Source organism: Callithrix jacchus, chromosome 1 (assembly GCF_049354715.1).
Source record: "Callithrix jacchus isolate 240 chromosome 1, calJac240_pri, whole genome shotgun sequence".
Taxonomy (NCBI): Eukaryota; Metazoa; Chordata; class Mammalia; order Primates; family Cebidae; genus Callithrix; species Callithrix jacchus.
Window position 1 is genome coordinate 207,015,209 of NC_133502.1, and position 25,041 is coordinate 207,040,249.

Genomic DNA, 25,041 nt, shown 5'->3' on the forward strand with positions numbered 1-25,041 from the left:
TTTCCCCACACTTTGAATTATGCTAAGTGTATTCTCATTATGCTGTTTCTCATACTGTGAATTTTGCTAATTGTATCTTATGATGTTGGTTAACTTGCTCTTCACTTTGTTCTAGTTTTGATAAATTAGTTTAATCTCAAGACTTGGTGAGATTCAGGCTGGACTTGATTCAGGGCAAAAAGGCTGTGCTAGTTTCTTCTGGGAGGAGGTGTGTACTCTCTGGAGATCTTTATTTTTTTTAATTGGTGGTGTTAATGGCCACTGATCAATTACGGATTGAACAATGAAGGCATTGTTGTAACATTCCTTCTTCGTTTATGAGCTGCCACCCGTCGAAGAGATACTGCTACCCTAAGAAGGGCCGTGCATGAAGAAAGAGACACTGCTACCCCAAGCAGAGCCTTGCATTAAGAAAAAAATGAAGTAAATATAAAAAAGAGATGCTGCTTCTTATGAACTGTTACTCACTTGTACAACTTATATAGAAAACACCAGTTTATGGCTTGATTTCTTGTTTACCCTTTTTCAAAATCATGGGCTGTTTCATTTATATCCTTCAATGGTGACCACTTCTATTAATTAATTTTTTTAGACAGGGAGGGTCTAGCTCTGTTGCCCAGGTTGGTATGCAGAGAAGCAGTCATGCCACTATAGCCTCAAACTTCTAGGCTCAGGTGACCCTCCCATCTCAGCTTCCTGAGTAGCTGAGACCAAAGACACGAGCCCTCAAACCTGAGTAATTTAAAAAATCTTTTGTTGAGACAAAGTCCCCATGTTGCACAGGCTGGTCTTGAACTCCTGGATGAAGTGATCCTCCTAACTCAGCCTCCCAGAGTGTTGAAATTACAGGCACGAGGAGCTGTGCCAGCCCACTTTTATTTTTTCAAAAGGATCATTATGAATGCAGATATTCAAACATATCTGATACATCTCAATTCACTGCAACTATTATCCTTACTAATGTACAAAATGTCCTATCTTTGGTTAGAAGGAGGCCCTTCGGATTGGCCCTTCGGACATGTTGAAATCATCCTAATAATCTTTGATAGATTCTTTGCTATCCAGAGTGATAATATGTTCCAGGCTCCTTACACATTTCTGGCCGAGACCTGAAATCAGCACTTTGTCCAGGAAGCCTTGTTTCCTCTCATTGGGCAACGGTATTTTGAGACTACAATCTTGGTGCTAGGGGCAAATAGTATAATTTTAGAACTTAAAAAACTGCCTGGCTCGTGTCTGTAATCCTAGCACTTTGGGAGGCCGAGATGGGTGGATCACGTGAAATCACGACTTTCAGACCAGCCTAAACAACATAATGAAACCCCACCTGTACTAAAAATACAAAAAATTAGCCAGGCATCATAGCGGGAGCCTGGAATCCCAGCTACTTGGGAGGCTTAGGCAGGAGAATCACTTGAACCTGAGAGGTGGAGGTTGTGGTGAGCTGAGATTGCATCATTGCACTCCAGCCTAGGTAAAAACAGCAAAACTCTGTCTCAAAAAAAGAAAAAAAAAAAAATTAAAAATAATTTAAAAATTAACAGCTTTATAAAGGTGTAATTTACAAACTAAAATCTACCCATTTTAAGTGTACAATGATTGTGTGTGTGTGTGTGTGTGTGTGTGTGAGAGAGAGAGAGAGAGAGAGAGAAAGAGAGAGAGAGAGAGAGAAAGAGAGAGAGAGAGACAGGGTTATCACTCTGATACCAAGGCTGGAAGGCAGTGGTGCCATCATGGCTCACGGCAGCCTCAACCTCTTGGGATCAGGTGATTCTCCTGCCTCAGCTCCCTGAGTACCTGAGACTACAGGCTTGTACCACCACACCTGTTAAAGCATTTAAATTATTTGCAGAGATGTTTCCCAGGCTGTTCTTGAACTCCTGGGCTCAAGTGATCCTCTTGCCGTGGCCTCCCAAAGTGTTGGGATTACAGGTGTGAGCCACTGCAGTTAGTCCAATTCAATGATTTTAGTATATTTAGTATATTTACAGAATTATGTAACAATCACCAAAATCTAGTTTAAGGACATTTCATCATCCCAGAAAGAATCTCGTGCCCATCAGAGTCACTTTTCAGTCTCATTCCCAGCCCTAGTGAACCAGTAAGCTGCTTTCTATCTCTATATTACGCTGTTCTGGACCTTTCATATAAACGAAATCATGTGACGTGTGTTCTTTTGCATCTGGCTTCTTTCCCGAAGCCTTGCGTTGCTGAGGTCGATCACTGTGGTAGCATGCCTCAGAACTCATTTTTGATTGCTGAATAGTATTCCTTTGTACTCCCCACATTTGAATTCCTTCGTCAGTTGATGGGCATTTGGCTTGTCTCCACTGTTTGGTTCTTGTGAGTGGTGCTGTTGTGAACATTCACCCACAAGTCTTTGTGGGAACATACATTTTCATTGTTCCTGGTTAGATACCTAGAAGTAAAGTTGCTGACTTTAAGGCAATTTGACTTTATTATTATTTTTGTCCTGAGCCCCTTGCCGTTCTGCTAGAGAAGGCAGTTTTATTTTTAACATTTTGAGAAACTGTCATACTATCTTCCAAAAAAGGGGCTGTACCATTGTACATTCCCACTGGCAGTGTGTGAGGGCTCTGTTCTCCACGTCCTCTCCAGCACTTGGTGTCACGCGTCTGCTTGGTTGTATTCTAGTGGGTGGAAAGAGACATCGCATTTTGGATTAATTTGCATTTTCCTAGTGACTGACGATGTTGAACACTTTATAATGTGCTTATTGGACATTAAAATATTATCTTGGGAGAAGTGTTTCTTCATGTTCTTTTCCCATTTTTAAGTTGGATTGTCTTTTAATATTGAGTTGTAGGAGTTCTCCTGGATATATCGGTTGTTAGACACATGATTTATAAATCTTTTCTCCCATTCTGTGGCTGTCTTCCCCTTCCTTGATTGTATCTTTTGCTGTGCCAAAGGTTTAAATTCAGCTGATGCTCAATTTTTTATTTTCTTGCTTTTTCCCTTTCCTCCTTTTCCAGGTCTCACTAGGTGGCCCTGACTGGTCTTCAACTGCGCGTTTGATGTTGTATCTAAGACATCACTGCCCTACACAAGATCACAAGAATTTACTCATGTTTTCTAAGAGTTTCATTGTTTTTAGTTTTACATTTAGGTCTGTGATCCCTTTTCAGTTAATTTTTGTGTATGGTGTTAGGCAGGGACCCAGATTAATTTATTTGTACATGAATATCCAGTTGCCTCACCACCGTTTGTTGAAAAGTCTATTCGTGGTTCGAAACGGTGGTGGGAGGCCAAGGCTGGAGTATTGCTCGAGTCCAGGAGTTTAAGGCTGACATCTGCCTAATTCTCCCCATAATTTCTCCAACATCTGCCTAATTCTTCCCCCACACCCAGCCCGGGGTAAACACCATTCTTCTACTCTCTGCTTCTATGACTTCAACATTTTTTCTTTCTTCCTTTTTCTTTTTCTTTCTTTCTTTCCATTTTCTTTAATGAATCAGTTCCTAAGCAGAGTTCAACTTTTTAAGGATCCACACATGAATGACATCATGCAGGGTTTGTCTTTCGGTGCTCTGCTTATTTCACTTACCATCATGTCGTCCAGTTTCATCCATGTCATCGCAAATGCAACAATTTTTAGGCAGCCTTGGCCTCCTAAAGTGCTGGGATGACAGTCATGAACTACTGTTTCCAACCACGAATAGACTTTTCAACAAACGGTGGTGAGGCAACTGGTATTCATGTACAAATAAATTAATCTGGGTCCCTGCCTAACACCATACACAAAAATTAACTGAAAAGGGATCACAGACCTAAATGTAAAACTAAAAACAATGAAACTCTTAGAAAACCTAAGAGTAAATCCTTGTGATCTTGTGTAAGGCACTGATGTCTTAGATACAACATCAAACGTGCAGTTGAAGACCAGTCAGGGCCACCTAGTGAGACCTGGAAAAGGAGGAAAGGGAAAAAGCAAGAAAATAAAAAATTGAGCATCAGCTGAATTTAAACCTTTGGCACAGCAAAAGATACAATCAAGGAAGGGGAAGACAGCCGCAGAATGGGAGAAAAGATTTATAAATCATATGTCTAACAACCGATATATCCAGAAGAACTCCTACAACTCAATATTAAAAGACAATCCAACTTAAAAATGGGAAAAGAACATGAAGAAACATTTCTCCAAAGATAATATTTTAATGTCCAATAAGCACATTATAAAGTGTTCAACATCGTCAGTCACTAGGAAAATGCAAATTAATCCAAAACACGATGTCTCTTTCCACCCACTAGAATAACTACAACCAAGCAGACGCGTGACACCAAGTGCTGGAGAGGATGTGGAGAACAGAGCCCTCATACACTGCCAGTGGGAATGTAAAATGCTACAGCCCCTTTTTTGGAAGATAGTATGACAGTTTCTCAAAATGTTAAAAATAAAATCGCCTTCTCTAGCAGAACGGCAAGGGGTTCAGGAAAAAAATTATAATAAAATAAAATAAAGTCAAAGTGCCTTAAAGTCAGCAACTTTACTTCTAGGTATCTAACCAGGAACAATGAAAATGTATGTTCCCACAAAGACTTGTGGGTGAATGTTCACAACAACGCCACTCACAAGAACCAAACAGTGGAGACAAACCAAATGCCCATCAACTGACGAAGGAATTCAAATGTGGGGAGTACAAAGGAATACTATTCAGCAATCAAAAATGAGTTCTGAGGCATGCTACCACAGTGATCGACCTCAGCAACGCAAGGCTTCGGGAAAGAAGCCAGCTGCAAAAGAACACACGTCGCATGATTTCGTTTATATGAAAGGTCCAGAACAGCCCAATATAGAGATAGAAAGCAGCTTACTGGTTGACTAGGGCTGCGAATGAGACTGAAAAGTGACTCTGATGGGCACGAGTTTCTTTCTGGGATGATGAAATGTCCTTAAACTAGATTTTGGTGATTGTTACATAATTCTGTAAATATACTAAATATACTAAAATCATTGAATTGGACTAACTGCAGTGGCTCACACCTGTAATCCCAACACTTTGGGAGGCCACGGCTAGAAGATCACTTGAGCCCAGGAGTTCAAGAACAGCCTGGGAAAAATAAAGAGACTCCATCTCTACAAATAATTTAAACACTGAAAGTTAAAGGATGGAAAATATATTCCCCACAAATAGTAGCCAAAAGAGAGCTTGGGTTGTTATACTAATATCAGACAAAATTAACTTTATGTCAAAAAAAAAATTACAAAAGATAAGGTATTACATTAATATAAAGGCCAATTCACCAAGAAAACATGATAATCATAAACATATATGTCATGAACTTCCCAGCCCTAAAATGCATCAAGCAAACTGACAAAATTTAAGAAAGAAATACGGTTCTAAAAAAACAGTTGGAGACCTTAATATTCCACTTTTTTTTTTTTTTTTTTTGAGACAGAGTCTCACTCTGTTGCCCAGGCTAAAGTGTAATGGTGTGATCTTGGCTCACTGCAACCTCTGCCTCCCAGGTTCAAGTGATTCTCCTGCCTCAGTCTCCCAAGTAGCTGGGATTACAGTTGCCTGCCACCATGCCTGGCTCTTTTTTTTATTTTTAGTAGAGATAGGGTTTCGCCTTGTTGGCCAGGCTGGTCTCGACCTCCCGACCTCAGGTGATCTGCCCACCTTGGCCTCCCAAAGTGCTAGGATTACAGGCATGAGCCAACACACCCAGCCCTCATATGCCACTTTTAACAATGAGTAGGAAACTAGACTGAAGATCATTAAGAAAATAAACAAAACAACACCATCAACCGATTGGACCTAGCAGACATACACAGGACACTGCATCCAACAGCAGAAGAACACACATTTTTCTCAAGTGCACATGGAACATTCTCAAGGATGGACAATATATTAGCCCAGAAGAGAAGGATTAATCAACTTTAAAGACAGAAAGTATACAAAGCATCATATCGAGTCACATTAAATTAACAGGAGAACTTTTTAAAAAATCACAAATGTGGCCGGGCGCAGTGGCTCAAGCCTGTAATCCCAGCACTTTGGGAGGCCGAGGCGGGTGGATCACGAGGTCAACAGATCGAGACCATCCTGGTCAACATGGTGAAACCCCGTCTCTACTAAAAATTACAAAAAATTAGCTGGGCACGGTGGCGTGTGCCTGTAATCCCAGCTACTCAGGAGGCTGAGGCAGGAGAATTGCCTGAACCCAGGAGGCGGAGGTTGCGGTGAGCCGAGACTGCGCCATTGCACTCCAGCCTGGGTAACAAAAGCGAAACTCCGTCTCAAAAAAAAAAAAAAAAAAAAAAAATCACAAATGTTTCCATTGTTTGAAAAATTAGATTAGATGTGGTAACTCACACCTGTACTCCCAGCACTTTGGGAAGCCAAGGTGGGTGGATCACCTGAGGTCGAGAGTCCGGGACTAGTCTGGCCAACCTGGTGAAACCCTGTTTGTAATAAAAATATAAAAATTAGCTGGGCATGCTGGCGGGCACCTGTAATCACAGCTACTTGGGAGGCTAAAGCATGAAAGTCACTTGAACCTGGAAGTCAGAGGGAGGCTGCAGTGAGCAGAGATTGCACCACTGCCATCCAGCCTGGGTGACAGAGTGAGACCCTGTCTCAATAAATAAAAAGAAAAGAAAAACTAAACAACATACTCTTAACTAGCCAATGTATCAAAAAAGAAATCACAAGGGAAGTCAGAAATTATCTTGAGATAAAAGAAATAAAAAACATAACGTATCAAAAACTTACAGATTCGAGCAAACGCAGTGCTAAGAAGGTAATTACACACATACCGTTTTAGCCCATTCAGGCTGCTGTAACGAAATGTCATAAACTGGGTGGGTTATAAACAATAGACAGTATTAGAGTTCTGGAGGCTGGGAATTTCACATCATCTCACCAAAAAATTTGGTGTCTGGTGAGGGTTCATCGACAGATGTCTTGTTGTTGCCTCGGCTGGGAGCAGTGGCTCACGCCTGTATTCCCAGCACCTTGGGAGGCTGAGGTGGGTGGATCACCTGAGATCAGGAGTTGGAGACCAGCCTGACCAATATGGTGAAACCCTGTCTCTACTAAAAATAGAAAAATCAGCTGGGCATGGTGGCAGGCACCTGTAGTCCCAACTACTCGGGAGGCTGAGACGGGAGAACTGCTTGAACTCAGAAGGCAGAGGTTGCAGTGAGCAAAGATCGTGCCACTGCACTCCAGCCTGGGCAAGAGTCAGCCTTCATGTCAAAATTAAAATAAATAGAAATTTAGCTGTCTTGTTGTGGTCTCATATGGAGAATGAAACAAGGAAACTACTGAAGTCTCTATTTAAAGGGCACTAACATCACTAATCAAGGAAATGCAAATGAAAACCGCAGTGAGATACAACGTTACACCTGCAAGAACTGCCACAATTAAAAAGCTGAAAACCAACATCAGCTTGAATGTGAAGAGGGAACACTTTTACACGACTGGTGGGAATGTAAATTAGCACAACCAGTATGGAAAACAGCATGGAGAGTCCTTAAAGAAGTAAAAGCAGAACTACCATTTCATCCAGCAATCCCACTACTGGGTATCTACCCAAAGGAAAAGAAGTAGTCACATGAAAAAAGACACAAAGACACGTGCAAATGCATGTTTACAGCACAATCTGCAACTGCAAAGATATGGAACCAGCCTAAGTGCCCATCGACTGATGAGGCATACAGGAACAGTGGTGCACACACACCATGGGCTACTCCTCAGACATCAAAAGGGATGAAATCATGTCTTTTGCAGCAACTTGGAGGGAGCTGGAGGCCATTCTTCTAAGTGAAGTAACTCAGAAATGGAAAACCAAAAGATCGTATGTTCTGTCACTTTACTTGATGCCAGTAAATTGTGTGTTATGTTTTACGTAAATAAGGAGAAAAAACAAGTCTCAATGGAGGCATACCAATGTTTCACGGGCACGTAGATATGGTATACCCAGAGAAATAACACAGAGCAATATACTGATGTTTTTAATCAGCTAGCTAGCTTGTAATTTATGTTAGAACATCCATTTAATTTGTTCTCTTTTAGCTGTTGCAATGCTTTCTTAAAAGCATTAGATTTGCTCTTCTATGATGTGCTGGGACATGAACCCAGGTAAAGATAGAAGGCTGAGGCCTCATTCAGCATGGGCCTATATTACTTTTCTGGGTGTTAAGATCATAGAAACACCATCAAAATTATAAGTTAAAGTGCACTGACTGAATTTTTTAAATAATGAGACACAAAAAAGTTACATTTCTGCTGAAACAAATGTTTTATAATTGTTGTAATCTTTCTGAGAAACACGGTCATGCTACGTTGCCCAGGCTGAAGTGAGAGAGTGGCTACTCACCGGCACCATATTTCACACCACAGCCTGGAATTCCTGGGCTCAAGGAATCTTCCTGCCTCAACTTCTGGAGTAGTTGGGACTAGAGTTGTGCACCACTGCACCTGGCTTTTGGGATTTTCCCACAGTTGAAAAACAGCCAAACCCTAGACAAATTTCTTAGTAAGTCAAGTATTACTGTTTTTTTTTCTTACCAACTCTATCACTGATACACCTTTTACTTTTATATCCCTATGTCCTATTTGTCTGTAGTATTCTATGTGCCTCAATCCAGTTAATGATCTTATATCACTCTTACATGTCCTTCCAGAATTTGGGGGAAATTTTTAACTGTTTTATAACTCTTACATAGTTTAAGTCACATTTGTTTACTGAATTATTATTTTTTTTTTTTGAGATGGGGTCTCACTCTGTACCCCAGGCTGGAGTGCAATGGCATAATCTCGGCTCATTGCAACCTCCACCTCCCGGGTTAAAGCTATCCTCCAGCCTCAGCTCTTGAATAGCTGGGATTACAGGTGTCTGCCACCACGCCCGGCTAATATTTGTATTTTTAGTAGAAATGGGGTTTCACCATGTTGACCAGGCTGGTCTCAAACTCCTAACTTCAGGTGATTTGCCTACCTCGGCCTCCCAAAGTGCTGGGATTACAGGCGTGAGTCACTGTGCCCAGCCTACTGAATTTTTGATACTGGAACTTATTTGTGCATGAGAGCCCTCTTTTGATAAATGTCTTTGTTATTTCTATCACTTCACTAACATTTACCCCAATTGAGATAGATGATCAACTGATGAACCACCCGACTAGTACTGTGTGCACAATATTGTTAATCGAAGTAAATGTAGGTACTCTTTTACCAAATCAAGGTGGAAAGCTACAGAAAAAGAAAAAAAGAAAACAAAACTTACCCTGACCCTTTCCATCCATTAGTGACATAAACACAGAAAGGTAACCAAATGGACCAAATGAAGGAGCCAGACAATCAGACCAAAATGATATAAACACATTTTTCAGAAACACACCAAAGGCACCCAGGTTGAGAAACCTGGGTATTCACGTGCAGAGGACTGAAGTGAGACCCTTATGTTGCACAAGAACACAAACATCAACACAAAACCAACTCAGCACCTAAGTTCAATCCTGAAACTTAACAAGCTCTCAGGAAAATACATAGGGTGAGTGTCTATTTTGGGAAGACTTGAATCTGTGTACACCAGTTGCAGAAAGGAAAAATTAGGAAGAATATACCCATATATAATACAACATTTTCGTCACCTCGCTCGCTTTATTTCCCAATGGGAAACAGAAATCCCCACTAACAAAAGCAAATATAAACAGGTTAGACAAAGGACAACTTTAAAATTTATAAACAAGGAGAAAATGGTGAACCCAAAGAAAAGGCACCCTACAGATTGGGATAAAATTATAGAAAATCACGTATCCGAAAAGAACTGTTTTCTAACATATGCAAGAAACTAAAGGCACTAAGCAAGCATAATGATAAAATAATGAAAACCTCTATTTACCCAAACAACCTGCCACTGGCATAAAAACAGAAAGGCTACCCAACGGACAGAATGAGGGAGTCCCACATGCCACCCAAATGAATGTACACTGAACACATTTTTTAACACAACACAAATAGACACAATGGGAAAAGAATAAATGATTTTGAGCAAACTGAATAACCACATGAAAAACACTGAAATAGGACAAAAATCGATGTATATTACATGGAAGGCCTAAACTCAATCTTGAAACCATTTCCTTCCCTCAGGAAACAACGAGTAAGCACATAGTTTAGAAGACTAATCTATGCACACAAGCTGCAAAATGTAAAATATAAAAAGAAAAAGAAAATTAGAAGGAAAAAAACATAGACAATGCCATGGATTGGCAATCTTTTTCACCGGTTTTAACTGCACACGGAAGTCACCACTAACATGTAAACACCTGGAACTACGGAAAACATCGGATCTTATGCTGCAAAAAGAAAACAATGAACAGAAGAGAAGGTGCCTCACAGACTGAAAGAAAACTATGGAAAATCCTGTCTTTGAAAGGGGTCGTTATAAAATTTGGGAAAGACACTGACACTACCATGTGGGGGGAAACAAAAACAAATGGTTCCATCCACGTCGATTTAGATGTAGATTTTTTTCTATTCGCGTAAAATTAGAATTTCGGTATTTTACATGAGAGAGCATATTGAGTTCTTGTATATACTCCAAAACAGAGTAGAAAAGGGTATTGTATATTTTTTCTGACAGATTATACTCAGAGCAATATCCACATCGAATGAATGCTACCTAAAACAGAAATAAAAGTTTTAAAAGGAAACAACTAGTACAGACTTTCAGAAGAGGAAACTCTTCTCATACACTATTGGTGGGAATGTCAATGTCTACACACACTATGAAAAACAGCTGGAAGTGCCTCAAACAAAGTAAAAACGCCATTTCATCCAGCCATCATTCCATTCCTATGTGGAAGAGATACCTGCCTTACCCTCTGTACTGCAGTACTCACGATAGCCAAGATAGGAAATACACCTACCTGTTCTTCCATTGATGAAGGGATGAAGAAGCTGCAATATACATCCAGAGCAGAATATTCTTCAATCGTAGAAATGGGTGAAATCTCGTCACTTGCGGCCACGTGGAAAAACCTGAGGAACATTATGTTAAATGAAATAAGCCAGGCAGAGAAAGGCATATACTGCATGATCTCATGCACGTGGAATCTGAAACAACTTGACCTCACAGAAGCAGAAAGTTCAATAGTGGGTACCAGAGGGTGTGGGGAAGGGGCACCTAGGCAGGGATTGGTCATGGGTACAAAGTTACACTTAGAAAACAGATGAGTCCTGCCCTTCTCTTCTATAGCAGAGAGACCAGGGTAAATATTGTAGTGAATTTTCCAAATAGCTGGAAAGGATTATGAGTATCATCTCCACAGACAAATAATACCTAGAGGACTTCACAGATGCTAAATATTGTGATTTGATCAATATGCTAGGTGTACCCATATCAAAATGGCCCCTGTATCTTCTAGTTATATACATATGCTCTAGGGTAATCTCTTTAAAAAAAAAAGAATACCAATGACGCTAAAATTTACATGGAACCATGAAACACCCTGAATTTCGAAGCAACCCTGAAAAAACAAAGTACATGGAATGCATCACTATCCTCCATTTGAAATTATATTGAGAAGCCAGTTATCTAAACAACAGATGACTGGCACTAACCGAGAAACCCAGACCAACAGACAGAATGAGGGAGCTCAATCACAAACCCAAATTCCTAGGTGGTGTATACGTTTTATAAAAGGACACCGACAGACACAATGAAGAGGGGGGAATCTGTTTAGTCAATGGATTTGAAAACTGGATATCCCTATGTAAGTAGAATAGGACCCCAATTGTGTAAAAAGACCAAGGATTAACTCAAAATGAATTAGAGACTGATCAACAAAAGTCGAAAGCATCAAATTCTTCCAATGAGAAGACACATGGTGTGGGTATACTTAGGTCAATGTGGATCTGTGCTCACAGTGTGCCAAAACAAAATAAAAAATACAGGGGGAAAAACTCATAGGTGATGGGATAGTTTGGTCATGATTCTGTTTTTCCTCATCAGTCACCTACATCAAAGGACAACAAGAAAAAAGACACACGTGGGACTACATCATACGTTAGAGTTTGTGCCCAAGCAGATTTCTAAAAAATCTATCCCATCACCTATGAGTTTGTCCCCCTGTATTGTTGACCAGTCTCTAATTCATTTTGAGTTAATCCTTGGTCAGGAGGCTGAGGCAGGAGAATTGCCTGAACCCAGGAGGCGGAGGTTGCGGTGAGCCGAGATCGTGCCATTGCACTCCAGCCTGGGTAACAAGAGCGAAACTCCGTCTCAAAAAAAAAAAAATTATCCTTAAGTTTACAAGAAAGGTTTTGGCAAACCTACATATGATGAAAGGTTGTCTTCAAAATGTCTAAGCAACAAACGCTACTTACTAGCAAAAACACAAAAGAGAAACTAATAACTAAGCAAAATGGGACCAAATAACCTAAACAGACATTTTTGCAAAGACGTAACGTTGAAAACAAGTTTTCAAAACTTAGATAATATCACAAATCACGAGAAAGATGTAAATCAAAGCAACACACATGATCTCACTATAATTCATACGGGTGTTATCAAAGCAATCAAATACATTAAAAGAGACGCAAACGCTGCTGTCAATTTCCACAGAGGAGCTCATTTGGTCAGAATGTTAATTAGCATTCATACTACAGACACCAGCGGGAGCTTCCTCCAAAAGTTTAACCTACAACTACCACTTCATCTAACAAGTCTACTACTAAGTATACTTTCAGGACGAAAGAAATCAGTCCATGCAAGAGGCATCTGCCATCCTATGTGGACTGCAGCACTATTCACAATTGCCAAGACAAAGAATAGACTTACCTGCCCATCCACACATGAAGGGATACCTGGTGTATGTGCACAAATAGAATCGTCTTCAGCTAGAAAACCGGAATGAAATGTCATCATTTGGAGCCATACTGTTGAACGTGGAGGACATCATATATGACCTAAGACAGGCAGAAAAAGAACAACTAATGTAGAATCCAAAATAAAAGGCTGTATTGCATAGGTCTAGAAAGCACAATAGTAGTTACTAAAGGTTGGAGGGAAGAAGGGGCACGGGCAGAGGTCAGAAATAGGCACAAAGTTACACTTAGATGAGAGGAATGAATCGTTCCTCGCTGATCCACAGCCAAGTGACCAGAGGTTAACACAACATCACACCCTTTTCACAAAATCTGGGAGATTCCAAATGTTTTCACCACAGAGAAATTCACAACTGTTTCTGATAAGAGAGGCTCTAAAGATCCTGATTTTATCATTCCTCGGTGTCTGCATTAATCAAAATGCCCCACTCTAACTCCCCGCATTGTGTACCTTCACTATATGACCAACCTTTTAAAAACGATGTCAATACGCAATGCTAAAATTCATGTGGCCCATAAAACACACTGAATTTCCAAAGCAATCCTGAGAAATCCCAACTACCTCGGTTGTGTCACACTTCCTGATGTTAAATTTCATTGAAAAGCTAGGGACCCCATTCCACACAGAGCAGTGGAACAGATTAGAGGACCCAGACTGAAACCCTCACCCCTAACACCATCTGATCTTCAACAAAATCCACAAAAAGAAGCTTTGGAGAAAAGACTCCCTCCTTTCAATAGACGGCGCTGGCATAAATGACTAGCCAGCTGCAGAAGAAAAACAGTGGGCCCCGTGTCTCACGGTGTACAGACACAAACTCAAGATGAATGAAAGATGTAAATGCAAGACCTCAAACTATGAAAAGCCTGCAAGAGAACCTAGAAACGCCCTTCCTGACAGAGGATTTGGCACAGCGTGGATGTATCTCAGTCTCCAAGAGCAAGTGCAACTAAAACAATTATTGCCCAGTGGCACCTAATACACAAAGAGCTGCTGCACAGAAGAAATGACCAACAGAGTGAACAGACGGCCCGCACAACGGGAGAAAATGTTCCCACACGTGCATCTGATGAAGGCTAATATCCCGGATCCACCTTAAAGATGTTAAGCAAATAAACCAGGAAAACAAAAACTCAATGAAGAAAGGGCAAGGGGCATGAAAACACGCGCCTCGAAAGAAGGCTTACAGCAACCAACAGACATGACAACACTTCTCTGCCTCAGTCAGCATCAGAAAGAGGCAAAGCAAAAGGCCCACGAGATAGTATTTCACACTGGCCAGAATGACGATTAGGATACAGTCCACAAGAACGAATGCAGGCGAGGCAGAGGACAGGGACGCTGCTCTGCTGCTGGTGCAAATGCAAACCAGTTCAGACACCATGGAAAGCAACGTGGGGATTTCTCAAATGACTTTCTCCACATCACTAATACTCACAAAAATGTCCATGAAAACCATGCTAAGATTCCATCTCCTTCCACTCGCTATGAATACTACCAAAAACAAAACACAAATTTTGGAAGGTGCCAGCCAGTGTAGACTTACAGAAAGGTAACCTCTTCAACACTATTGGTGAGACGTAAACTAGAATACACACACTGAGAAACAGCAAGAGGTTCCTGAAAAACTTCACGGTACAACTACCATGTCAGCTGGCAGCCCCACCACTGGTTCCACATTTAAAGCAGTTGAAATCCCTGGGCTGAAGAGAGCTATCTGCCTTCCATTGGTACTGAAGCACTTGTAACTGTGGCCAAAGTACCAAACCAACCTACCTGTCCACCCACAGCTGCAGGGATGAAGAAACTGCTGTACAGATACACCATGGAGTATGTTCCAGCCATAAAGCTCTGGGAAATCCTGCCATCTGCAGCCACATGAAGAAACCTGGAGAACATCAGGTCCAACGGATGAGCCTGGTAGAGAAAGTCCCATTCCACACGATCTCAGGCATGCAGACTGAAAATGTCTTCATCTCCTACAAGCAGAAAGTTCAATAGGGGTTACTAGAGGTCACTAGGAAGATGGAGAGGGTCTGGGAAGGAATCAGTAATGGGTAAAAACTTCCCCTCAGATGAGAGCAATCAATTCTGGTCTTCTATTCCACAGCAGGGTGACTGGCCTTAACACAAACGTATCATATGTCTCAAAGTAGCTAGAAGAAAATATTCTGAATGTTGTTACCACAAAAAAAAATCATAACTATACGAGGTGAAGAGATGCTAAATAACCCAATTTGATCATTACTCAGAATACACATGTATCAAAATCTTCCCTGTACCCTCTAATTATATACATTTATATATGGCAAATGGTGTTTTAACATATATATAAAGAAAACAATGCCAAAATTTATATGGAAATGGGAAACACCCTGAATTTCCACAGTTACCCTGAGAAACACAAACCATGTGGCATGTATCACATTCCCTGAGTTCTAATTAAATGAAAATCCCTAACCAACCCATATGCTACTGGTAAACACAGAGAAACACAGACCAGTGAGCAAAATGAGGGTGCTTAATAATAAACAGAAATTTATATAGAGTGAATACATTTTTTCAAAACACTACCAAACTGACACAATGGGGAAGGTTTTCAAAACTAGGTATCCATATGCAAAAGAATACTACAGGACTCTCATGGTATGAAATACACAATAATCAACTAAAAAGGATTAAAGATTATACACAAAACTTGCAACCATAAAGCTCCTATAAAGACAACCTCGGTGTGCGGATATTTATTGCAACTTGGGATGTATGCTCATGATTTGCAAAAACAAAAATACAAGGAAAAGAAAATCGTGGACAATGGACTACTTTGGTAGTGATTGAGTTTTTTCTTCATTATTAACCAACAGCACAGCTAACCAAGAAATCATACACATGTGGGGCCACGTCACACTGAAGAGTTTGTATCTAACAAACAATGAACAAAATGAAAAAGCACACTAAAAACTGTAAGAAATGTTTGGGCAAACATTCAGTTGGATAAGAGGTTATTTTTGAAAAGGTACAAGCCAGTAACACTACCGGCTGGCCAAAAAAAAAAGGACAAAAATAACCAAACCAAATAACCTGAAGAGATATTTGTGCAGACAAGAAACTGATGCAACATTTGCAAAAATGTGGTTACCGTTACTATGCACGAGAAAAATGAAGATCAAAACCACACTCAGATCTTATCTCACTCCAACTAGAATGAACATTACAAACCGATTAAAATATTTAAAAAGACAACTTCTAGTATGAATTTCCACAAAGGGGAACTGTTTGTGGAAACGTAAATTAGTATTAACGCTGTAAACAGTTGGGGGTCCTGCAAAGAAGAAAGGAAAAACAGCATACCAGCTAGCATTCCCACTACTGGGTATACATTCTACCTACCCGTCCATCCACAACGGGATCAAGAAACTCTCGTGTGCATACACTACGAAATATTCTTCGGCCACCGAAATGATGAAACAGTGTCATGTGGAGCAACCCAGATGAACCTGGAAAACATTATGTTAAACATAATGAGCTGGGCCAAGAAAGACAAACACTGAATCTTAAGATGTCTCTCTTAAAGAGGTAAAAAGCACAATATTGGTTACCAGGGTCTGGGAGACAGAGGGGGAGTAGGATTGGTTATGGAAGCAAAGTTATCTTAACTTTAAAGGAATCAAACTGAGTGTTCTCCTTCTCAGCCTGGTGACCGGAGTTAACGATATTATATTTTTCAAAAGAACAAGAAAGGAGAATTTTATGTGTTCTCGCCACAGAAAAATAATACCTTATGAGGGAACAGAGATCCTAAGTACCCTGATTTGTTCATTACCCAATCTATACGTGTGAAAATGTACCCCTAATTATGCACCTTTATGTTGTGAAAAAAAAGTTAACAGAAATAAATACATATTACTAAAAATCACAGGGAACCATAAAAGCAATTCATATCTAAAGGAATTCTGAGAAATACAATCAAAGTGAGGACCCACAATCCTCGATATTAAATCACACTGCCAAGCTGCAGTCATGCAGCACATATATGGTACCTGGATAAAAACAATACCTAGAATTGTGGATGAAAATGGGGAGGCCAAAACAAGATCAACGCAAATATGAACATAGTCAACTCACTTTGATAAAGACCACCGCAGTGTGGCAGGCAGAGTCTGCTCAATGAATACCCTTGAGAAAAATGTTAACTGAATGCAGAAGAGAGAAACAGGACCCTGATTTTACATGGTATATGAAAATCAAACCCCCTCCCAGCAAAAAAACAAACCAAAAAAAACCCCGAAGACCAGAACAAAAGACCATAAAGCACAAAATGTTTTTAACTAAAACACAGGTTGAGCATGTATTCTGGGTCACTTGACTCTCTGCTCACCTTTGCAAAGAGAGAAAGAAACAAACACCCTGGGAGAAAAACCTCCTTGACAATTAAATGCTTTGTCACTGATAAGTATTTTCTTATATGGGTGACCTAATTACATGCATAAAACGCAAAAATAAACATGGACTACATCAACCTGAAAAGTTTCTGCACGGCAAAGAAACTACCTTCCAAATTAAAAAAGCATCCTATAGATTAGGCAAAAATTTCAGGTAATCATGTAATTCATGAGTTGTCATCTAAGGTGTACACAAAAAAACACTACAAAGTAGCAAAAGAATCTAATATTTCGCAAAGGACCTGAACAGACAATTCCGCGACAGAAAATCGAACAACAGATAAAAGGTCCTCAAAATTAACTATCCAACAAAGTTAATTAACTGTGTGTGGTTTAATTGAAACCCACACACTGATAATCTCACACTTATTGAATATTCCTAGAAAGTTATTTAAAAATAGGAGAGGCCACATTTTCCCAATCCAGTCTATCATCGATGGGCATTTGGGTTGATTCCATATACACTATGGAATATTATGCAGCAATCAGAAATGATGAGTTTCTGTCATTTGTAGGGACATGGATGAATCTGGAGAACATCACTCTCAGCAAACTGACACAAGAACAGAAAATGAAACACCGCATATTCTCACTCATAGGCGGGTGATGAAAAATGAGAACACATGGACACAGGGAGGGGAGTACTAAACACCGGGGTCTATTGGGGGGAAAAGGGGAGGGCCAGCGGGAGGGGGAGGTGGGGAGGGATAGCCTGGGGAGAAATGCCAAATGTGGGTGAAGGGGAGAAAGGAAGCAAAACACACTGCCATGTGTGTACCTATGCAACTGTCTTGCATGTTCTGCACATGTACCCCCCAAACCTAAAATGCAATAAAAAATTTAAAAAAAAAAAGAATAAAATACCTAGGCATTAACTTAACCAACGAGGTGAAAGATTTGTACAACAGATACTACAAAACATTACTAAAAGACAATAAAAACATGAGGAAATGGAAACACCTCCCACATTAATGGATTAGAAGACTTAATATTGTTAAGATGTCAATACCACCGAAGGCAATGTGCAGAGTCAATGCAATCCCTATCAAAATCTCAATGAAATTCTTTGCAGAAATAGCAAAATCCATCCTAAAACTCATCCATAGTCTCTGAAATACCCAAAACAAAATTGAAAAAATAACAAGGCTGGAGGACTCACATATCCTAATTTCAAAACTTACTACTATGCTACAGTATTCAAAACAGTGTGCACTGGCATAAAGACAGATATCAAGACCAATAGACTAGAATAGAGAGCTCAGAAGTAAATCATCAGATAATGGTCAAATGAGTTTTGACAAGGATGTCAACACCATTTAATGAGGGAAAAACAGTCTTTTCAACAAACAGGGCTAGGAGAACTGAATGTCCACATGCAAAAGAATAAAGCTGAACAAATTCATTGAAGAAAGAATGAAGAACGCTATGTACAGACATTAAATCAAAATGGATCAAGGACCTAATGCAAGACCACAAATTATAAAACTTTTAGAAGAAAACACAGGGTGAAAGTTTTACAACCCTGGATTTGGCAAAGATTTTTGGAATTTGACACTATAGGCACAGGCAACAAAAGAAAAAATTAGACAAATCAAACTTAATGATAATTTTAAAATTGTGTGCATCAAAGGACCCTATGAACAGAGTAAAAGGGCAGCCCACAGAATGGGAGAAAATATTTGCAAATCATTTATCTGTTAAAGGACTGATATCCAGAATATATAGAAAACTCCTAAAACTCAGTAACAACAAAATGCCTAATTTTAAAATGGGCAAAGAACTAGAATCAAAATTCTCCAAAAGATATAAAATAAGCATATAAAAACATGCTCAACAACATTAATCCTTAGGGAAATGCAAATCAAACCTACAATGAGATAATACTTCACACCCATTAGAATGCCTACTATCAAAAAAACAGATAATCACAAGTGTTGGCAGGGAGGTGAAGAAATTGGGATCTTTGTTCTGTTGCTGGAAATGTAAAATCGTACAACACTGTGGAAAACAGTATGGTAGCTCCTTAAGAAATTAAAAATAGAATCACCAAATGATCCAACAATTCCACTTTTGAGTCTATCCTTGAAAGAACTGAAAGTAGGGTTATGAAGAGACCTATCTGTATACCCACAACCATAGCAACATTATTCACAATTGCTAAAACAAGGAAGCAATCCAAGTCCATCAGTGGATAAGTGAATAAGCACAACATAGTATATACATACAATTGAATATTATTCAGCCTTACAAAAGAAGAAAATGTTGACATATGCTACTACACTACAACATGCAAGAACCTTGAGGACATTACGCTAAATGAAATAAGCCAGTCACAAAAAGACAAATACTATAAACAAATTCTACTTATATGAAATACTTAGAGAGTCAAAACCATAGAGAAAAAATAGAATGGTGGTTGCCAGGAGCCAGGAAGATGGTAAAATGGAAAATTACTGTTTAATGGGTATACAAGTAGGGTGTTTTTAAAGTGCATTAAGTGATATCATAACAAACTTGTATCCATAAATTCCATAAACACCCACAAATTTTTAATGTCTATGAATGTTAAGCTCTCAGAATATCTATGATATATGTGCGACTATAATTTTCTAATGAATATATGCATAAAGGGTTTAAAAAAAAAAAATAGGAGAGGCCAGGCTTGGTGGCTTACGCCAGTCATCCCAGAACTTTTGGGAGTCCGAAGCAGCAGATCACCTGAGGTCAAGAGTTGGAGACCAGCCTGATCAATATGGAGAAACCCCGTCTTTACTACTGATACAAAAATTAGCCTGGCGTGGTGGCGGGCCCCTGTAGTCCCAGCTACTCAGGAGGCTGAGACAGGAAAATTGCTTGAACCTGGGAGCGCAGGTTGCAGTGAGGCCAGATGGCACCACTGCACTCCGGCCGGGGCAGAACGAGATTGTCTCCAAAGGGAAAAAAAAAAAAAAAAGGAACACGGGTATGGTTTTGGAGAAAAGGGAACTCATACACTGTAAATGAAAATCAGAATAGACACTACGGAAAACAGCGAACTACCTGGAGACTCCTCAAAGAATTCACACTACAAATGTCACCTGTTCTATTGGGTTCTAGCGAGGTCTCTCTCTTAAGGTCCTGAAACATCAAAATAACCCTGGACCTCAGCTCAGAGGGCCGGGGGCTCGGAGGTTCCCAGGTCCCGCGCTTCACCGCGGCCTCTGGGCCAGGTGCTCCTATAGGCTGGACGCGGGTCGCACACCGTTCCCGGCCAGGGTGCGCACGCTGGGGCGGCCAGGACCCCACAACCACCGCCACGCAGACTACTGGGGCCCAGATGCCCACAAGGAGTCAGGGCCCAAAAGCGAGCGGTGGGGAAGGAGCAGGGGGGCCCGGAGGGTTCCCGGGGAGGTCCATGCCCCGCCACTTACCGCGGAAGCGTCCCTCCTGCTCGTCCATCACAGGGAAGCCACCACTGCTTCTCCGAAGCTCGCCGCTTCTGGACGCCGCCGCTTCTGTTCGCTGGGACGCGGCCTCCGCTTTTGCCGGCTGGGACCGCGCGGTCGCTTCTGCTCGGTGCGACGTCGACTGCGCTTCTGCCCACTAGGACTAAGCCCCAGACTCTGGCCGCCGCTTTAGCTCGCTCCGACCACATCGCCGCAGCTTCCGTTCGCTTCAACCACGCCGCGGCTTCTGCCCGGGCCCCGCGGAAAGCGCCGTCTCGGCTTCCGTAGAGGCGCGCACGCCGGCAGCGTCCCTAGCGACTGGCTGAAGCACCACACCTTCTTAAAGGGGCCGCGGCTCAGACTGCGCAGAAGCAACTTCGCGTTGCGGCGCAGGCTGAGCCTCTGCCCAGCCCCAGCAGTGGACGAAAGCCCCCCCACCACAGTCTCTCCTCCCGGCTCTAGGGCCCTAGAGATCACAGGAGTGGAGCCCTGTGACCCCAGCCTCGAGCTCGGCTCCCTTTGCCTGGGGAGCTTCCAGGACCTGCCCCCGCCCTCCTCTGGACCTCAGCTTCACGATCCGCAAAGGAAGCGGCCTGGCCGGAGCTGTGGGGTCCCTCAAGCGCGGCGCCTGAGGATGCAGGGCGGGCTCCCTGGTCCCTCTGCAGAGGGGACCCTTAGAACCACGGAAAGCTGGGGGCTCACCCCTCAGGGGTGATGAAGGCCTGCACCCGGCCCCCTCCCCAACTCTGCTCTGCTCCTGAAGGCATAAATCTAAGAAGGCTTTCACCAAGTACTGCAAGAAATGGCAGGATGAGGATGGCAAGAAGCAGCTGGAGAAGGACTTCAGCAGCATGAAGAAATACTGCCAAGAAGCCTGCCACTGTGTGGAGTTGACCTATGTGATCTTGTGGGTAGGCTTCTCCCTTGCCAGGAGAGGGCACTGTGTCCTTACTGGTCCTTAGCAAGGGAGGCATCCCCCTTTAAAATTCAACTGCTTGACTCAACTGGTGACTCCCCAGTACACTGAAATGCCTGACTGAAAGGTGCTGGCTGCTCTCCTTGAACCCTGGCTTGTGTGCTGAGCAGGCCCTTTATCGACTCGGTTAGAGTAGGTGCCTCTGGCTGTCTGTTATCCTGGCCAATTTCCAGTGCTCAGTCCAGCCCCCTGTGGTGAGGGCCATCACAGATAACAGAGTGCCTGCCCACCTGCAGTTCTGTCAGGACGCTGCCAGGCTGTCCTGAAGCAAAAGCTTTATGCTTAAATGCATTTTCTTACCCAGAGCTTGTGCTCTCAAAAAGCAGGCTTGTCACTAGGGCAAGTGTAAGTGGCTTTGGTAAAACCACTGCAATATGCCAAAGGAACTGACCAGAAGGACAGCCACAGGAGCACGGGGCTGGCAGGTGCCGGGAACTGGTTGTTTGCCTGTCGTGTGGGCCCCGTTGGCTCATCCTGACAACTCAGGCACCAGAAGCCAAAATGAAGTTGTTACTGTTGGCAGAAATGGAAGTTCCTTCGTCTTGGTGAGGTTGAGTGACTTGTTGAGAGTTGGCTTCTTTTTGCCATGTGCTTGGCATCAGACGTGTGGAGCTGCAGTCCTCTACTGTGGGAGGAGCGCTGGCAGCTGGAGCTGAGCTGTGCCCACTTCCTCCTAGATGCGCCTGCTTCCTCTGCGCCAGAAAAAGGCCCACCTGATGGAGATCCAGGTGAATGGAGGCACCGTGTCCGAGAAGCTGGACTGGGCCCGCGAGAGGCTGGAGCAGCAGGTACCTGTGAACCAAGTGTTTGGGCAGGACGAGATGATTGACGTGATCGGGGTGACCAAGGGCAAAGGCTACAGAGGTGAGCTTTTCAGTGGCTTGTGTTGTGTCCTAACCTGGGGGAGACGTGGTTTCAGGCCCAGCTGTTCGGTGATGAGGCTCAGAGTGCACGCTGGGCACAGCGCCCGAATCAGACACTGTGGAACCATTCTCTACTGCCTTCCTTCTGAGAACAGCCTTGTGTTCAGGAGTGGCTGGGATAGCGGAGGGCCGGCAGACACCTTACCATGTCCCTGCACCCTTTGCTCTTCGTAGCTGACTGATAACTGCAAAGGGGAACTTGGCGTTATGTCACTCCCTGCTGATGGGAACTTTAACAGATGCCTTGAAAACACCCATTCACAAACCCAGTTCAGTTATACCCCAGAGCCTATCCAGCTTGACAGGGGAGACCTGCGGGTAATGCACACAAAATAATCCCATCGCTATCCTTCAGATGACCCAGCCATGGTTGGTGATTGTTGAGCCAGCAGGGAAGAGGTCAGTGGGAGGTGCTGGGTGCTGAGGTGCAGTAATATGCATCCATTCCAGGGGTCACCAGTCGTTGGCACACCAAGAAGCCGCCCCGCAAGACCCACCGAGGCCTGCGCAAGGTGGCCTGTATTGGGGCATGGCATCCTGCCCGTGTGGCCTTCTCTGTGGCACGTGCTGGGCAGAAAGGCTACCATCACCGCACTGAGATCAACAAGAAGGTGAGGTTCTGAGAGTGGCTCCCTGGGGTGGGAGATGACCCCGCGATTGGGGTTTCTGTGTCAGCACTGCTTCATTGACTCATGAGCATCATGTAGAGGTCAGTGGCTGTGTCTCGGGTCAGTTCTGGCTCGAGTGATTTGTAAGGTGCCATCCTGTAAAGCGGCTGTGGTGGGCTGATGGTTGGTGTGGCTGGAGATACTAGACGTACTGGTGTCTGGTCCCACCACCAGGGGGAAAGAGGCCTCCTGCGTTGTACAGCAGGACCTTTAGTTTTAGCCTAGCCACGTGACAGAAGGGAACCTGGAGGGCCGGCCACCTTTTTGCTCTGAAATTGGAATACCCCAAGGCTGGGACTGAGGCCTCAGCTGCCTTCCTATAGAGTGTTTTGCATGTTGCCCCACTGGCATGTCTGGGTTATTTGTCCCTAATGCCCCCAGCCTGACACCCTTCTTGTTCATTCAGATCTATAAGATCGGCCAGGGCTACCTTATCAAGGACGGCAAGCTGATCAAGAACAATGCCTCCACCGACTATGACCTTCTGACAACAGCATCAACCCTCTGGTAAGTAACGGGTGTTCTGCTTCCAAGGGCCTGTTAGCAGGTTAACGGAAGCTGGCACAGCACCTAGCTGTGTACCGTGCAAATAGCAATGTGTCGCTGAGTCCACCAGTTGGGGTTGGCTGGTGAGCAGTGGAGTCTCGGGCTCAGCTGCTCAGTGATGAGGCCTGGAATGTGCGCTGGGCACAGCGCCTGAGACAGACTGCGGACCCATTCTTGTTGCCTTGCTTCTGAGAACAGCCCTGTGGTCAGGAGGGTCTGAACCCGGAGGGGTCATCCTTGCACAATCCCCTCTTGTGCCTAGTGCGGGCCCTGTGCTGATCCAGTGGTCTTGTTTTCCAGGGTGGCTTTGTCCACTATGGTGAAGTGACCAATGACTCTGTCATGCTGAAAGGCTGTGTGGTGGGAACCAAGAAGCGAGTGCTCACCCTCCGCAAGGTGAGGCGGGCCCTGCCTGGTTGTAGGGGGCCTCCAGTGGAGGGAGGAGGATACAAGGCCACAGATGCTGGTGGCCCTGTGGCGGGAGTGTTGAAAGGAAGGAGAGGGTGTTGGCAGTCCTTTCACACTACCTTTGAAGTCCTGGGATGAGGAAATTCCTAGTCCGGACTTGCTGGGCTGTTTGCTTCTTTTGAGTGTGTTCTCATTGGCCTGGCAGTGGGGGAGGGCTCTTGGAGGCTGAAGTGATCCTGTGGCTTCCCAGATGCAGGGGTACTGTTAACCAAGGGCTAAGGAAAGCCTGGCTCCTTGTAATCCTAAACCACTTCCCTTCTTGGCCCACAGTCCTTGCTGGTGCAGACCAAGCGGCGGGCTCTGGAGAAAATTGACCTTAAGTTCATTGACAGCACCTCTAAGTTTGGCCATGGCCGCTTCCAGACCATGGAGGAGAAGAAAGCGTTCATGGTGAGCACCTCCTGCCTGCTTCCCTCACTGGATGGGTGGCTTGGTCATCTGCCTGCTTTTGGCCCCTGGTGGGGTGGAGGGTGGTCTTTATGCCTTGGACCTCTCGGGACTATGGAGCCTGGCCCAGAGTCTGGGTCCCCTGTAGAGTGGGCATCTGCTGGCCTGAACCTTCTACCTCTAACCACTGCCCCTCCCCCCAACAGGGACCACTCAAGAAAGACCCAATTGCAAAGGAAGAAGGAGCTTAATGCCAGGAACACATTTTGCAGCTGGTGGGGTCTCAATAAAAGTTACTTTCCACTGACATCTGCTTGTTTCTCCAGGAGAGCAGCTGGGACT

The 25,041-nt window shown here is 43.2% G+C and overlaps 2 protein-coding genes, 3 non-coding genes and 1 pseudogene across 23 annotated transcripts in view; 4 read left to right on the forward strand and 2 right to left on the reverse strand.

Moving 5' to 3' along the window:
- The window catches only part of LOC144578055 (uncharacterized), a 31,728-nt gene extending 10,720 nt beyond the window's left edge, over positions 1–21,008 (reverse strand). For both annotated transcript variants that reach the window (XM_078339772.1, XM_078339767.1), the window contains exons 1-5: positions 20,717–21,008; positions 16,255–16,361; positions 14,641–14,843; positions 12,817–12,944; positions 10,904–11,015 (exon numbers count right to left, since the gene is read on the reverse strand). In XM_078339772.1, the coding sequence (XP_078195898.1) occupies positions 10,904–11,015; positions 12,817–12,824 (120 nt within the window). In that variant the 5' untranslated portion in view covers positions 12,825–12,944; positions 14,641–14,843; positions 16,255–16,361; positions 20,717–21,008. The remainder of the gene's footprint in view (positions 1–10,903; positions 11,016–12,816; positions 12,945–14,640; positions 14,844–16,254; positions 16,362–20,716) is intronic.
- LOC100387845 (uncharacterized) overlaps positions 1–25,041 on the reverse strand; it is a 226,702-nt gene that overhangs the window by 21,666 nt on the left and 179,995 nt on the right. The window lies entirely within an intron of this gene.
- On the forward strand, positions 21,074–25,006 carry LOC103793262 (large ribosomal subunit protein uL3-like; annotated as a pseudogene). Its single transcript, XR_001912351.4, has 6 exons — positions 21,074–22,571; positions 23,081–23,241; positions 23,705–23,805; positions 24,145–24,240; positions 24,583–24,702; positions 24,906–25,006. The product of XR_001912351.4 is annotated as a large ribosomal subunit protein uL3-like (transcript).
- On the forward strand, positions 21,440–21,494 carry LOC118148464 (small nucleolar RNA U82P). The gene has a single exon (XR_004735279.1). It is a non-coding gene; the product is annotated as a small nucleolar RNA U82P (small nucleolar RNA).
- Positions 22,632–22,726, forward strand: LOC118148443 (small nucleolar RNA U83B). Its single transcript, XR_004735255.1, has one exon. It is a non-coding gene; the product is annotated as a small nucleolar RNA U83B (small nucleolar RNA).
- On the forward strand, positions 23,952–24,043 carry LOC118148448 (small nucleolar RNA U83B). The gene has a single exon (XR_004735261.1). It is a non-coding gene; the product is annotated as a small nucleolar RNA U83B (small nucleolar RNA).